Source organism: Littorina saxatilis, linkage group LG7 (assembly GCF_037325665.1).
Source record: "Littorina saxatilis isolate snail1 linkage group LG7, US_GU_Lsax_2.0, whole genome shotgun sequence".
Taxonomy (NCBI): domain Eukaryota; kingdom Metazoa; phylum Mollusca; class Gastropoda; order Littorinimorpha; family Littorinidae; genus Littorina; species Littorina saxatilis.
The window spans coordinates 20,072,401-20,088,747 of record NC_090251.1 but is presented as its reverse complement, the minus strand read 5'-3'; the positions used below and the strand labels follow the sequence as shown (position 1 = coordinate 20,088,747).

Below are 16,347 nucleotides of genomic sequence, written 5' to 3'. Positions count from 1 at the left end.
GCAGTTGGCAGGCCGAAACGACTCAAAATCCGCGACCGACAACTCTGTCAGCACAAGAAAGACGCCGCAGCGTTAGCCTTGCTGTGACGTCACTCGAGGAAGCCGATAAGGCCGCTGTGAAGTTTACAGTACAATGTAGACTACAGCTGGACATCTGTAATGCTGTACGCGTGATTGATTCTTGCACAAAGTAAAGTATTAGGATGGTGGATTGGTGGTATCTTCTCAAGACCCACGTTCCCATTTTCTCTTCTTTGGTCTGACCGACTGCAACCTTTACAAGTCATTTCTAAAGTGGTTCACATGCTGTTGCTACTCCTCCAGTCCACCCGGTTAAACCATAAAGTTGCTCAACCACAGACCCTCGTGTGTCAGCAGACACTGTACACTTATGAAGAAGGTCCGCTTGAGGTGTCACACCAATTACCGTGTACGTGTGAGGTACTGAATTCAAGACAAAAGCCAACTCTGTCGGTGGGAAAATCTAGGAAAGAGATGATGATAATACATCTTCAGTTACTCACTCAAGTAGATAAAAGAGATAAAGGGAAGAGAGACGGAGACAAAGATGAAACAGTGGATCTAGTGTGGAAAATGGGGGAGGGGGGTTCGGCCGCAAAAGATCAAAGATGAATTTGTCAAACTGTGTTTGTGATAGTTATCGTGTGTGTGTGTGTGTGTGGGTGTGTGTGTGTGTGTGTGTGTGTGTGTGTGTGTTAGTCCAAGCATATTAGAGAACAACGTTGAAGTGACAATACGGAGATTTAATAAACGAAACGTCGGGACGTTTCGTTTTGAAGTCGTGGTAAACGTCATCATTTCGGGAGTCTCTCGCTGGAAAGGTGAAGGTCAACTGAAACGGAACGTGGAACGTCAAAACGCAGTCACGTTTTCCACCCCCAAAAAACGAACAATATTTCGTCAACTTTTGTGAGTATTTTTGCACACTAACAGTTTTATTTGTTGGCCATTTTATGCATTGCTAGATTCATCAACCCTTTCACAGTCTTTCAGCGCTGAGAATGTGTTCATTGGAGGTAGACAACTGTTGTGAACTGAAATATTTTGAAGGGTGCTGATCCTGGTACATTTATCCAACTTCATGGTGAAGAAAGCAAATGGCGAAGCAGAAGTAGGTCATCGCATCGAATTTTTATTCTGGCTTCGTATGTGATTTTGTATAAACAAAGTCTGTGTGATTTATTTGGACTGAAAATAATCAAAGTATGCCCGATTCTGGACCACCTCCTAGGTTTTTTTTTCCCCATTCTGATCGAGGACAGACGTGATAATTTCACTTGAAGATTTATCGCCCTTCCTTCATTCCGAAACGAAACGTGAATACATCTAAATCTTGTCTGTGGCCTATGCCGTCTCGTTTCACGTTCCGTTTCGCGGGGTGACTCATTCACCAAACGAAACGAGCTGCAAAACGAAACGTGCTGTCTCTTGAATCTCCCTAGTGACTAGGTTTAAAATGTCCCTTATCAGAAAGTTCAACCTCAGTCCTTAACCCCTGAATGTATGAACAGCAGAAAAGGCTGTCTTTGACGTCACTGTATAATAAGAAGCACAAAAGGGATTTTTTGGAACTTTCTCTTGGTTGGAGACAAACATGTCCGCAATGCATTCGTGCATCAAGCTATCCATGCAGTCGTTTATTGTTGATTCTTTAGCTCCTCTATGGCAGGGGGATTTTCACTTTGTTTTCCTTCAATTTCACTATGGGAGTTGTTCTTAACATACGTTTGTTAAGAAAATTTTGGCTGATTGTAAAACAGCTGTAATATACGGCAGTCCAGGTTGTCCTTCAACTGTAAAAATGAAATAATGCTCTTTAAAGTATCATTTACAACAGTGGTGGCTGTTTTCACAAGTATGCTACAAAAAACACGACAATACATAATACATAAGGAAAAGCCCTATGTTTGGTCAGTTGGTGAGATAGGTAAATGTTATTTTTGTGTGACAGTTCTGATGGTTTTCAAAGGGCTAATTCTTTGCTTTTCGACATATGCCCAACTGAAAACGCTTTAGCAACTCATGTGCACATGACAACCATCTAAATAGACTACATGTTCGCAGAAAACACAATACTGATTATAGAGGGAAAAATAACGGCTCTTTTTAAAAGCACGTTTAGTAGTGAAGTACTTTTAGGATTGTTTGGAATTTTTTACCAGCAGACACCCTTTCACTGCTGAGTGTCTTAGTATTGTAAGATGTGTGATTTGAATTTTGGTTTAAAGGTGCCTTTGGTTTGAACACCCCTACCCCTACGAGGCAGAAATACAAAGAAATAGAAGGAAATTGAGCCTATTTGGAACCAGACTTTAGTATGTTCCCATGGGGGGATTCACGGTGCGAATGACACTGCGTCAGCTTGTTCATTTATCTTTAGTATTTTCTTCAACTTTAACTTTTAGGACCATGTATGAGGTTGTGGCAAGCTAAATACACAACAGGACGACGTCTCGGAAAAATAGTAAGGATTATATAGGGAAAAACAACAGTGTCAGTTAATGTCCGTTTTGAAGGTGTTAGTGGTTGGGGATTTTGAAAAGCATCAGACATCAGGCAGATACAATCCTTTCTGCGTGTTCTGGTGCAGAAAGAGTTTTCAGTTTATACATTGGGGTGACCAGTAGATACCGTTTTACAACCATAGCCCCAAACGACATTTACAGAGCCCAAAGAAGGATTAGGGTCAATTTCAAAGCCACTTTTCCATATGAAGCGCCAACTTTATATGAAAATGTGTTTAATAAACATCAAAGGACTGAGGTTGAACTTTCTGATAAGGGACATTTTAAACCTAGTCATTGTCACTTCAACGTTCCCTTCACTAAAGTGGCTAAGATGCCTGGACTATGTGTGTTACACGACACTTGAGATTGCCACAAGTTCTCAAACGTCGTATAGTTGTGTTCTTTTATTCTACGTCGCCCGTCTTCGCAGCAACAGGAAACAACTCGTCAAATTGAGTTCGAGAATTTATTCAGCATTCCATACATACAACTGCACAACGTAGCAGAACTCAAATATATTGTTCAAAAAAAGAAACGCATAGTTGCTACTTGCCAAATTTGTTTTATTTTTCGAAAAAATTAACAGAAAATCCAATATTTAGATTATTTGTTTGAAATTTGGTATGGACACAGTTGAATGCACACACAGTTCATTTGCATCTTCAAATCAATCAGTCAATCAATACGATTGGGTGCCGAGGCTGTCAAGTCAGTAGGGGGTGTGACTGCCTTGAGCAGCAACAACTGCCCGGCACCTTCTGGGCATGGACTGGATCAGATGCCGGATATCTTGCTGTGGGATGGTGTCCCACTCCTCCTGAAGTGCCTGCAATAGATCGCGGTGATTTGCCGGCGCTTCTTCTCGCCTGCGCACACGTCTGTCCAATTCATCCCAGAGGTGTTCTATCGGGTTCATGTCTGGCGACATGGATGGCCAGGGAAGCACCTGGACATGGTGGTCGGTGAGGAACTGGGTGGTGAGTCGTGCTGTGTGCGGGCGAGCGTTGTCCTGCTGGAATATGGCATCCTGGTCAGCCAGAAGAGGAAGGGCGTGTGGGCGCAGAATTTCCTCCACGTATCGCTGGGCAGTTATGCGCCCTTGGACGTGCACCAGGGTGCTCCTTCCAGCGGTATTGATCGCCCCCCACACCATGACGCCTCCACCACCATGAACGGGTGCCTCATCCACACAGTTGGGCGCGTAACGTTCGTTTACTCTCCGGTAGACCCTCCTCCGACCATCATGTCGCTGGAGCAGGAAGTAGGACTCGTCGCTGAACCACACGTGTCTCCAGTGATTCCGGACGGTCCAGCGAAGGTGCTGGTTGCCCCACTGCACTCGGTTCTGGCGATGGCGGCGGGTGAGGACAGCTCCTCTGTGAGGTCTGCGAGCTCTCAAACCAGCTTCATGCAGGCGGTTCCGCACGGTCTGGTCCGATAATCGGTGTGGCCCGGGGAGAGCCTGGACAGAAGATGAGGCCGACAGGAAACGATTCCGGAGGTGGCGGAGCCGTATGAAGCGGTCGTGAGCAGCAGTTGTCGCCCTTGGTCTTCCCGCTCGTGGCAAGTCAGCAACGGAGCCAGTGGCTTGAAACCTGACCCACAGTCTACTGATGGTGCTCTGGGACACGTGGAAGTGCCTGGCGATTGCACTTTGACTTTGGCCTGCTTGTAAACGACCCAATGCAATTTAGCGGTCTTCTCTGCTCAATCGGGCCATCTTTCGTCGCTGAATTGTCGTCTGATTTCTTTGTGGCGAACAATCCGCTTTTATGGGTTTTGGAAGACATGGTGAGAGCTCAATATTCCCCGAGTTTCACGAGATTACACTGAAGCATGACGAGTGGTCATGCCAAATGAGCAATTTTGACATTGTAGCCACTGATAACGCATGCGTCACGTGCAGAGCTCACTTGTGGCAATGGACGAAAGGTCGACGACCAGATAAACATTTTCTGCAGTTTGGTGGATATCCTTGTAGCCATATAACTAAATTAACCAAATATTACAAGCTATGCGTTTCTTTTTTTGAACAGTATAGAAGCTTTTTTTTACATACAAATCGCGCTGGCATATATAGTAAATACTCAATCTCGAGAATATTCCAGACCGATCATGATACAACTACATTATACGAGCCGTGCATGGACTAAACTAGCGACATTCTCTATGACGTACATCAAAAGCGCCGACGCACTTAATCCGAACGAACGCCACGAACTCACGACTAAAACAGCATGGTAAACAACTTGTTTTGACAGGACTAGAAAGTTCACCTGCATTCTCGTCCAAGCATAAATATTGTGTTTACAAAATATAATATCGGTACTTTCCCACAAAGTACAAATAAGTCAACTACATACAACACACAAAACTGAACCAAAGCTCAGCAACGGAAGCGTTTCCTAACATTACCCCCAACACCAGAAGAAATTTACCTAATTTCTTTCAATCATTGAAACGCTACTTGTATACATATTATGTATACATAACAGATTGAAATCCAGGTATGTACATTAGTCTGTTGGAGAATGAACACAGTTTTACTCACATACTCGGCTGAGAAAATCTGCTCCAACATTGTCTGAACCTTTGATCGATTCCACTCGCATATCAAAGTTCTGCAAGTACATCACCCACCTCATGATACGATTATTCACAAACTTCGCAGAGTTCAGGTAGGTGAGGGGTTTGTGATCAGTCTGAAGCACGAATTTCACCCCTTGGAGGTAGAGTTCAAATTTCTTGATTCCCCACACGATGGCTAAACACTCTTTCTCCATGGTCGAGTAGTTCCCTCTTCTCGGCTCCTGACAGCTTCTTGCTGGCATAGCTGACCGGAAATGGTTTACCTCCATGCTCTTGCATCAGCATGGCGCCGATCCCTTCGTCCGATGCGTCTGTACGCAAGATGAACTCTTTGGCAGTATCAGGAAGGCGTAGCACCGGGTCTCGTGACATCAGGTCGCGCACGGTCTGGTATGCCTTCTCCTGAGCTGGTCCCCAGAGTATTCGGTTGGGGCATCCTTTTCGGGTCATGTCCGACAAAGGCGCCGTTATGGCGGCGAAGTTTGGAATGAACTCTCTGTAGTACCCAGCCAATCCAAGGAAGGATCGCACCTGCTTCTTGGTTTCAGGACGTGGCGCATTGAGGATCTTGGTGACGTTTTCCAACAAAAGCCCCTTTTGACCTTCCTTCAGTGAATGACCTATGAAGTCAACGTTGTCGGTCCCCAAAATGCACTTGCTGGGTCTCACGGTCAGATTAGCTTTTGTCAAGCGGGAAAACAGTTCCCTCAAAGTCTCCAGATGCTCCGCAAAGGTCTCCGTGTGGACTAGCAGATCATCCCAGTAGTACACAACATTCTTCATTCCTTTGAGCATTTTTCGCATTCCCCTCTTAAGGGTAGCACCACTGTTCACCATGCCAAAAGGCATCCGCAGGCACTCATACGTTCCGTCTGGAGTTGCAAAGGCGGTCTTTGGTATGTCCTCTTCGCGCACAGGAATCTGCCAATATCCCTTGCTGAGATCGATCTTTGAGAAGATCTTACTGCCAGTCAACCGTCGGAACAGATCAGCCGCCGTCGGCATTGGTTCAGGGTCAAACACGGTGATCTTATTCACTTTCCTGAAGTCAATGCATACCCTGTTTGTACCGTCTTTCTTCTTGATAACAACAACGGGAGATGAGTAAGGGGATGATGACTCACGGATGACCCCCATCTTCAACATGTTGTCGATGTCCTTCTTCAAGGATTCCCGAGCCTGAAACGGGATAGGGTATGGTTTTGAGCGAACAGGAACGTCAGATGTGAGGTGGACTTCATGTTCGACCAAGGACGTAGAGCCTGGAACATCAGAGAACCTATGGGTGAAGTCGCCCATAAAATCATGCAGCTCCTTCTGCTGATCTTCTGTCAGGTCAGGTCCTAGCTTGACGTCATCCACTCCCTCTTTCTTGTGGAGGTCTCCCAACTCCAGTAGTTCCTCACCGTCGAACTCGTCTAGTTCGGCTGGTTCTTCCACCATTGCTGCGACCTGTACTGCTTCCGGAGGTCTCTCCACATACAGTTTCAGGAGGTTAGCGTGGTAGATCTTGGACTTCTTGCCGACATTCACCTTGTAGTCGTTGATCCCTACCACGGCCTCAACCTCGTATGGGCCTTTCCACTGCATCAGTAGTTTGTTGTGATCAGTGGGAAGCAGTATCAGCACTTTGTTACCTGGTGTAAACTTCCTGTTTACGGCTTTGCGGTCGTAGTAGTGCTTTCCACTATCCTGAGACTTTCTCAAGTTTTCTCTCGCAATCTCGAGAGTCTCCTCCAGTTTCTCTCGCAACTCGAACACGTACTGGTAACTGTTCTTCACTTCAGGTGTGTCCACATCTTTCGTCCACAATTCCTTTAGTATCTGCATCGGGCCTCTCACGGTCCGCCCGTACATCAGCTCGAACGGGAAGAATCCAGTGGACTCTTGTGGCACCTCCCTGTATGCAAACAGCAAGGCATTGATGTAGCGATGCCACTGCCTTGGCTGCTCACTGCATAGTTTCTTAAGCGTGGACTTCAGCGTCGCATTGAATTTTTCGACCAGCCCATTGCACATCGGGTGATAGGGTGTCGTAGTCAAGTGACGAATGCTCAGCAGCCTGTTGACCTCTTCCATGCATTCAGAGACAAACTGTGTCCCCAGGTCTGTGAGGATCTCTTCAGGAACCCCAATTCTGCTGAAAATGTCCACAAGTGCCTCCGCAACAGTCTCGGTGTCAATTTTCTTCAGAGGCACAGCTTCTGGGTACCTGGTTGCATAGTCTACCAGGGTCAGTACCCAACGATGACCCGCTTCACTTGGCGGTTTGATCTCGCCGATGAGGTCAATGGCCACCCTCTTGAAAGGTCGGTCGATCAAAGGCATCTTCTGCAACGGCACTTTCGGGACCCTTCCTCGAGGTATGGTTTTCTGGCAAATATCGCACGATCGGCAGAATCGAGTCACATCTGCATGCAGTCCTGGCCAGTAAAACGCAGCCTGGATTCTGTCCGATGTCTTCTTGACACCCAGGTGACCTCCCATAATAGAGTCGTGGGCCACCTCCATCACCTGGCGCCTAAGTGGTTGAGGCACCAGAACTTGACGTAATGGCTTCCCACCGTTGACTCTCGCGTGCTGGAACACTCTGTACAGGATCTTGGCCTTCACCTCAAAGTGCACAGTGCCTTCGCCCTTAGTCATCTCCTTGACAGGACGACTCCTGTACTTTGTCAAGGTCAAATCAGCTTCCTGTAGCTGAATCAGCCGATCCCTGTCCACGACAGCAGTTGCAGAACTGTTGGTGACCCTGAGTGGCGTAGTTGTTTTGTCCTTCTTCGCCTGGGCTCTGGTCGTCACAGCGCTTACAACCTGCGGCTGGTCGCGGCGATGCACAGTTGCTCTGTCATGTCGTAACAGTTCGCTGATATCTTCATTCGCGAATGGCAGTGGGTCTTCCTCCTCAACAGCAGGCTGAGCTGCGCCCATTCTCCATTCAACATCAGGGTCATCAGGACGTCTCGCACCCCCAATGTTCCCAATTAATAGATCGTTCTTCAGGCAGACGGCCTCAACTTCACCGGTGAAGTCTGGAGTATCGATCTGGTCCTTCCCGTCACTGAATGCTGGAAGTTTCGATGCCCTGTGTAGCATTTGCTGCTGGTTATCTCTTTGGCGTGGTGCCTCGTGCTGATTTTGAACACACACCATTTCTGTCTGAAGCTCTAAGCGCTTCATCTCCATTTTTATCTGGAGCTCTAAGCGTTTCAGCTCAATTTGCCTTTCTTCACGCTGTGCTTCTCTTTCTCTTTCTTCACGCTGCGTTTGTCTTGTCTTTCTTCACGCTCACGCTGCGCTTGTCTTTCTTCTCGCTTACGCTGCGCTTGTCTTTCTTCACGCTGCGCCAGCAGTCGTGTCTGGGACTCGACGAACTCCGTCAACTGCTTGCCTTTTAGTCCCAGTTCAATTCCTTTTCCCCAGAACTCAGCCATTCTGGTCTTTTCCGGTGCGTTCGTCTGTATTCTTTCACAGCCCCGAACGTAGACGAATGTAGTCTTCTAAAAGAACACAGTCTCTACTGCACCTCCGATGCTTCTCTCGTCGCTGTTCACCTTCGTAGACGCAGGCTGCCACCCTCCTCGTCTAACGTGACGGCGCACTCTGCACCTCAGTCGTATTTCGTAGTATTAATGCACTAGCTCCGCGACGAAGTCTGTCTCGTCCAAACGGCAGCTAACCTCTGTAATCCCGATACACTCCGGCGTCGCTCACCGTACCGAGCTGCGGCGATTACCAAACTTTTCACCAGTCACACCGAATCCACGGTTCCGTAGTCTCAATACTGATCCCTCAGGATACACCCGATTGATGGCTACCTCCTGTGACTGTCTTGACTGTCTTTGTTGCTGGAAAACCCTTGGCGTTAAACGTAGATCCTTGGCTTGGCCCCCAATTGTTACACGACACTTGAGATTGCCACAAGTTCTCAAACGTCGTATAGTTGTGTTCTTTTATTGTACGTCGCCCGTCTTCGCAGCAACAGAAAACAACTCGTCAAATTGAGTTCGAGGATTTATTCAGCATTCCATACATACAACTGCACAACGTAGCAGAACTCAAATAGAAGCTTTTTTTACATACAAATCGCGCTGGCATATATAGTAAATACTCATTCTTGAGAATATTCTAGACCGATCATGATACAACTACATTATACGAGCCGTGCATGGACTAAACTAGCGACATTCTCTATGACGTACATCAAAAGCGCCGACGCACTTAATCCGAACGAACGCCACGAACTCACGACTAAAACAGCATGGTAAACAACTTGTTTTGACAGGACTAGAAAGTTCACCTGCATTCTCGTCCAAGCATAAATATTGTGTTTACAAAATATAATATCGGTACTTTCCCACAAAGTACAAATAAGTCAACTACACTACTCACAAAAAGTTAAGGATCACTATGAGAAAACAGGTGGTCAATAAAATCAGTTCGCTGCTGTTATTTATTTCTCAGTCAAACCAAATTGTTATGAATTCTTGTTCAGCTGTAAGTGGGCGATGTTGTGTTAGTTGGAAAATTGCACGGGATTCTCTACTACTGAGTTTGGTAGCAAAAGAAAAAGCGGAAACTTGCGAACAAGGACCTTGTTTTGGACCGTTCAGCCCGAACACATTGCACAAGCCACATGGAAAAACCATTATGCACGTGCAAGCACTGCTGTTTATGTGTGAGATGCTGTCACTTGCTTGGCTTTTCGAGAAGACATACCCCCAGTATTAGGCATTATCTGACAATGCCTCCCCGACGAAAATTGAACGAGTTTGAGAGGGGACGAGCTGTTGCATGGTTCCAAGATGGTGTCCCCAAGCAAAAAGTGGCCAGGCGACTTCACGTGTCCATCTCGGTCATTGTCAGACTGGTTCAACGATTCCCAGCCACTGGGAGGGTCCAGGAAAGACGCAGACCTGGGCGACCAAAGAAGACCACTCCACGTGAAGATCGTCTCATTGAACGACTAGCCTTGCAAACAAGAACAGCCTCTTCCAGCATTATTCGAAGGCAGCTGAGGGTGGCTACTAACACCAACATCAGCCAGCAGACCATACAGAATCGCCTTCATGGGTTTAACCTCCGTTCTCGTCGCCCAGCTGTACGGCCACGCTTAACTCCAGCCCATAGGGCAGCACGCCGCGCCTTCTGCAGACGCCACGTGAGGTGGACACGTCAGCAATGGTCCCAGGTCCTGTTCAGTGATGAATCACGCTTCACCCTGAACCACAACGACGACCAACTGAGGGTCTGGAGGCGCCAAGGGGAACGTTACATTGACGCCACTGTCCAAGAAAAGGTGGCCTTGGTGGAGGTTCTGTAATGGTCTGGGGGGCCTTCAGCCTTCACCACAGAACACCCTTGTTTCATGTACAGAGTAACCTGACTGGCCTCCGATACCGGGATGAGATCCTTCGACCGCTGGCTGTGCCTACACTGCAGCAGATGGGACCGCAGGCTGTCTACCAGGATGACAACGCTCGCCCCCACAGGGCAAGGGTGGTCAACGACTTCCTGCAGCAGTCTGGAGTCAACAGAATGGAGTGGCCAGCATGCAGTCCCGATGTCAACCCGATTGAGAACCTGTGGGATGAGTTGGATATCAAAGTGAGGAGCAACCACCCCCCTCCCAGGGATGTTCAGCACCTCTACCAGATGCTGCAGGCTGAGTGGCAGGCGCTTCCACAGAGGATCTTCACCACCCTGGTCAACTCTATGAGGACTCGCTGCGTCGAGTGCCAGAACAGCGAGGGTGGTTTCACGCATTACTGAACTTTTGGGAGCATCTGAATGCCATGTCTTGTGATTTTAACGACTTTGTGAAATTAAATTTCGATACGTACACACTTTGATAAAATGTACAGACCAAACGATTGCTCGAAATTGAAGGAAATGTTGTATCGTTATTGCTAAAGCATTGAATTAAACGTTTGCCAAATACCAACGCATTGGCTTTCTTATTTCGAAAGTTATGAATTTGTGTGCAAGTGATCCTTAACTTTTTGTGAGTAGCTTACATACAACACACAAAACTGAACCAAAGCTCAGCAACGGTAGCGTTTCCTAACAGTGTGTGTGTGTGTGATAACACGTATGTGTGTGTGTGTGTCTGTGTATATGTGTGATAACACGTGTGTGTGTGTGTGTGTGTGTGTGTGTGTGTGTGTGTGTGTGTGTGTGTGTGTATCTGTCTGTGTGTGTGTGTGAGTGTGTTTGTGTGTGTGTGTTTGTGTTCCTCGACGCGTGACAATATCTGCCAATAAGTTTAACAAAAACAGGGTTCAAGTGGAACAAAAGCAGGAGGGGGACAACCAAAATTTGAAAATTTTGAAAAAAATATTGTATTTTGAAAAAAATATTGTAAAAAAACTAGTACATGTGGAGACTTACTTTTTGCACACAATTAAAGAAAGATCTTTCATTGTTTCAGAAATGTACTTTGTATTTGTCAAAAGGCTTGTTGTGTTTGTGTGGTATGCTATTGAAAATGTCAACAATTTAAATAAAAAAAAGTCCAGAGGCACCACATAAATACTACAGACATGTTTGAAAATATGCACAAAATGTTGTTAGTGAATACTCAAAAAAGAATTTACTAACCTGAATGATACAATGAGATGACTGGGTGATGACTATGATGAATATATCCATGTAGAAGAAAAGAAACACTTGCTGTCACAGTATTTACAGTGCCACAGAGCACAGCTCAACGCAAAACGCCACACCACATTCCAGGCACCAGAATCGAGTCCCATTGCGTTGGGTTTTATCCATAGAAGAAAAGAAACACTTGCTGTCACAGTATTTACAGTTTTTGTATAAATGACTTGTTTAGAACTCGGTTTATGCACGGAGAACATCCTTCTTTGTGTGCCACACTTCGAAGCACGGATCAACACAAAGCGCCACAGCCATGTGGCCACAGCCGGAACATTCCCGGCACCAGAATCGCGTCCGTCCGCTTGCATTGGGTTTTGGCCAAAGTAGCATTGACACCTCGAGCTCTTGATTTGGCTAACTCATTCACCCTCATCACTCACTTATCCATCTATCACAACACCACTGTTTCATGCACACACAGTCACTACCTTCCTTCTGCACGCCGCTTCGCTTCGCAACAACACTGACAACTCGCGACATTTTGGAATCCTAAATATGAAACCAAGGCATGGGTTGGTCCCGTCAATGACCTGTAGTATCCAAACTAACCAATGAAATCAACTGTTCTGGGAGTTATTTGTCGCGTATGGTAATGCAGCCGACCTCTCAACCTATGACGTGGGTTTTCGTATGGAAAATCCCCAGCGTGGTATTTTCCACTTCCAACGCTACTATTAAGGCGGTGTGAGGCGAAGCGACTCACGCACCTTACGCACGGATTCTGGCGGCGTGCTGACAACGGCATGATCAGTGAACGCTTGTATTCGGGCGGCGCGTCGCGAAAATTGGGCGAATCCCAACTAGTACATGCGTTTGTTAACGGTCAGCTTGGCGACCAGAAGAAACAAGTCTCATCGCCAGTTCAAAAGGGCGAACGTTGAGCGCGCTGTAGTACTAACAGCGTTATTGCTGTTGTTTTTTGAATGGTTAAACAAAAGGGTCGGTTCAAACCTGTGATGATTGTCGAATGACTGCCTAGCTATGACAATGACTTTGTTGACCTGAATGTCAGGGAGAAAAATAGATGATTATGTTGAACTTTTTTTCCTCCTTTTTTTTTATTTTTTTTATCTCAGTTGCATGCAGGCAGCTTCAACCCTTTCTTTTTCGCCTCTTGTTTTTTGTTTTTGTTTTTTTTGTGTATTTTTTTTATCGGGGAGCATCCGTCTTTATTGATATTTTTTCTGTTCTTTTTTCCTGCTTTTTATATTAAAGTCAAGATTGGATTTTTTTTAAAAGCATAGGACAGTTTCTTTACGCAATTAAAAAATAAAAAACACTGAGACAAAACCCGGTTGTTGCAGCGAATCCAGAGCGCCGGATCGAATCGCCGAATCCGTAACCACTGCACCATGCTACTCGTGTGAAAAAAAGCGTGCTGAAAAGATGTAATATGAGATTCAGTCGTGATGGTTTGAAAGCTCGCCACCTTCGCCGAATGACTCGATCACGGTTTTTTCGGTTAGTAACTGATCGAACTGTCGCTTTTGAGCCACTCTGTTTTAAGCATTTCACCTAAATTAAACAAGAATGTCACAGTTTGTGTCTATGGTGCAAGGTAGCCGAGTTACGACATTTCACGTCTTCGATATTCTGTCTGAGCTCATTTTCCAATGAGCTGCCTTAAAAACAGGAATGTCCTGCAATTGTAGAATGCGTTGAAAGTTTGTTTTGGATGGTTAAGGACATTTAAGAAGCAATATCGTCGTATAATGATGGGGCGGGGATATAGCTCAGTTGGTAGCGCGCTGGATTTGTATTTAGTTGGCCGCTGTCAGCGTGAGTTCGATCCCAGGTTCGGCGGAAATTTATTTCACAGAGTCAACTTTGTGTGCAGACTCTCTTCGGTGTCCGAACCTCCCCCCGTGTACACTACATTGGGTGTGCACGTTAAAGATCCCACAATTGACAAAAGGGTCTTTCCTGGCAAAATTGCTTAGGCACAGTTAATAATTGTCTACCTATACCCGTGTGACTTGGAATAATAGGCCGTGAAAGGTAAATATGCGCCGATATGGCTGCAATCTACTGGCCGTATAAAATTTCATCTCACACGGCATCACTGCAGAGCGCCTAGAACTGTACCCACGGAATATGCGCGATATAAGACTCATTGATTGATTGATTGATTGATTGATTGATGATGTCAAGTGAGAGACCCTGCAAATTAACATTGAAAGTGGGAACTTCGGAAGCAAAGTTGCCAGCTACTCGGTATGCAAGAGCTAAATTGAAAGCCGAAGTAGTGGCTTCGAGAGTTCTGAGGTCAAGGTCGAGGAAATTGGGGAAATCCCAATTAGTGAGCATGCGTTTGTAAACAAATCTCATCGCGAGTTCGTAAATGGGCGAACGTTGATCGCGCTGTAGCTTTTACTATAGTTGTTGCTTCTGCCTGGTTGAACGAAAGGGTCGGTTCAAAGCTGTGATGATTGTCTTGAAATTGAATGACTGTCTATAATAATGATTTTGTTGACCAGAATGTTGGGGAGAATAAAACATTTTTTGTTTATGTGGTAGCGAAGTCGGTTATGTTAAACCTCTTTTTACATTTAGTCAAGGGGGGAATCGAGACGAGGGTCGTAGTGTAGCACGGTGTAACACGAAATTTTTACTCCACGAAAAATCTACTCCGGAGTAAATATTTCGTACGAAATTCTTACTCCGAGTACACTTTTAGTACGAGAAAAGAACTCCCCAAGGCACGAAAAAATTACTCCCTCCACAAAATTTTTACTCCCCATTTTTTTTACTTCCAGTAACAATCTTGAACGCAAAAATGGGATGCGGGCGAAGGGATAATGCCAATAAGTGATCTCGCGCACACGAATGTCGCGCTACCCTCCTTCCACCCCTTCCACCACCAAGACTAACAGGAGACAAGGGAGTAAAAATTTCGTACAGTTAAATTGCTCGTGTTGGGGGGAAGTAATTTATTCGTTAATTATTCGTCAGGGGAGTAACATTTTTGTTCGAAATGTTTACTCGGAACTCACCTGTCTTGGGGAGTAATTTTCTCGTGCAATGGGGGAGTGCTTTTTTCGTAAAGGGAGTAACTTTTTCGTACGAAATGTTTACTCCGGAGTAAAAATCTCGTGGGAGTAATTTTCTCGTGTTACTCCGGGGGTAGCCTCCGGTAGCATGTTCTTGTGTTCTTTGTTTGATGACCTCAGATCGAAGCCTCGTTAAGAGGGTGTAAGAATGTCGCTTTTTTCTTTTAGGTTGAGTGTTTTAATTTTCATTAGAATGTTGCGATTTTAAATGACCAAACACATCAATTAATTATTAATCTTCCAAGCTGAAATGCAATCCCTTAGTCCGGGCTTTATCGAAGATAGCCTGACCAAAAGGACAATCAATTTGATCCAAAAATGAGGGTGTGAGAGTGTTGCCTCAACTTTCACTAAAATCCGGATATGACGTTATCAAAAACATGTATTGAAAAAATCCAAAACAGTCTGGGGATACCATTCTCAGAAACTCTCATGTAAAGTTTCATGAAGATCAGTCTAGTAGTTTTCTCGGAATCGCTCTACACACACACACACACACACACACACACACACACACACACACACACACACACACACACCACACCCTCGTATCGATTTCCAGTCAACGTCAAACTTGACTTGTAACAACGACAACAAAAAAGCAAAAAAACCCAACACTTTCACATGAACATCTTGTGAAAAGGGTTAAATGTAGTGTATACCTACCAAAGAGGACGTAAATGCTACCCCCTAGCAGCCCCGCCATGCCCGTACCACTGGACCAGGCGTTGATCATGTGACTGGGAAAGCGCGACAGCATTCCAAGACTGACACTGTCGACAACAACGACAGCATAATCACCATCACCATCGTCGCCGTCATCTTTGTCATAATTATCACAATTACTGAATACTGATTTACTTTCCATCATATGCCCGCAGCGAAACATTCAATCGTTTTGAGTCAGATGTTCCAGATGCTAGTGCAACCGATTTATTAAAGTCCAATTGCAAAATTACGTGGCTTTTTTTGTAATGATAATTGTCGGTAAACATTTCTATCACATGATTGAACAGAAGCTGTGATAGTGCACTGCAATTCAGCAAAGATAATAAGTATGACAGGCAGTTCAGATTTTGGGCTTCAGTCTACATATACTAGTATATCAGTTAATATTCATAACCAACTACCTTGCAAATTATGACTTACTTCTCTCCGAAGGCAGCTGTAGACCCTACCACCACCTATAAGATAACAAGAACACTTCTTTACACAGCGTTTTTTGAAGTTCGGATTCGTTTATGGATGAATACTCTTATTCTCTCTGCGTCTACCAACTTCGTTACGTGTGCGAGGTCCGGATAAAAAAAAAACATGTATACATTGCGTATTCTGTCACCCTCGATAAATAACTTTCAATTCAATTCTGTGCACATCCTCTGATAGTCATGAATTGCCCAGGTTCTTTAATACTTTTGTGTAATACGTAGAAATCGTGTGTATCAATGGAAAGAACACAACCATATTTTCAACAAAGTTGCAATAACAGAACGCTTGGATGATCTATGTGCACAAGGTGC

General features: G+C 45.3%; 1 protein-coding gene across 3 annotated transcripts in view; it reads right to left on the bottom strand.

Moving 5' to 3' along the window:
- Positions 1-16,347, bottom strand: part of LOC138970872 (battenin-like) — a 125,441-nt gene that overhangs the window by 17,948 nt on the left and 91,146 nt on the right. For all 3 annotated transcript variants that reach the window (XM_070343441.1, XM_070343439.1, XM_070343440.1), the window contains exons 7-8: positions 15,977-16,011; positions 15,494-15,600 (exon numbers count right to left, since the gene is read on the bottom strand). In XM_070343441.1, the coding sequence (XP_070199542.1) occupies positions 15,494-15,600; positions 15,977-16,011 (142 nt within the window). The remainder of the gene's footprint in view (positions 1-15,493; positions 15,601-15,976; positions 16,012-16,347) is intronic.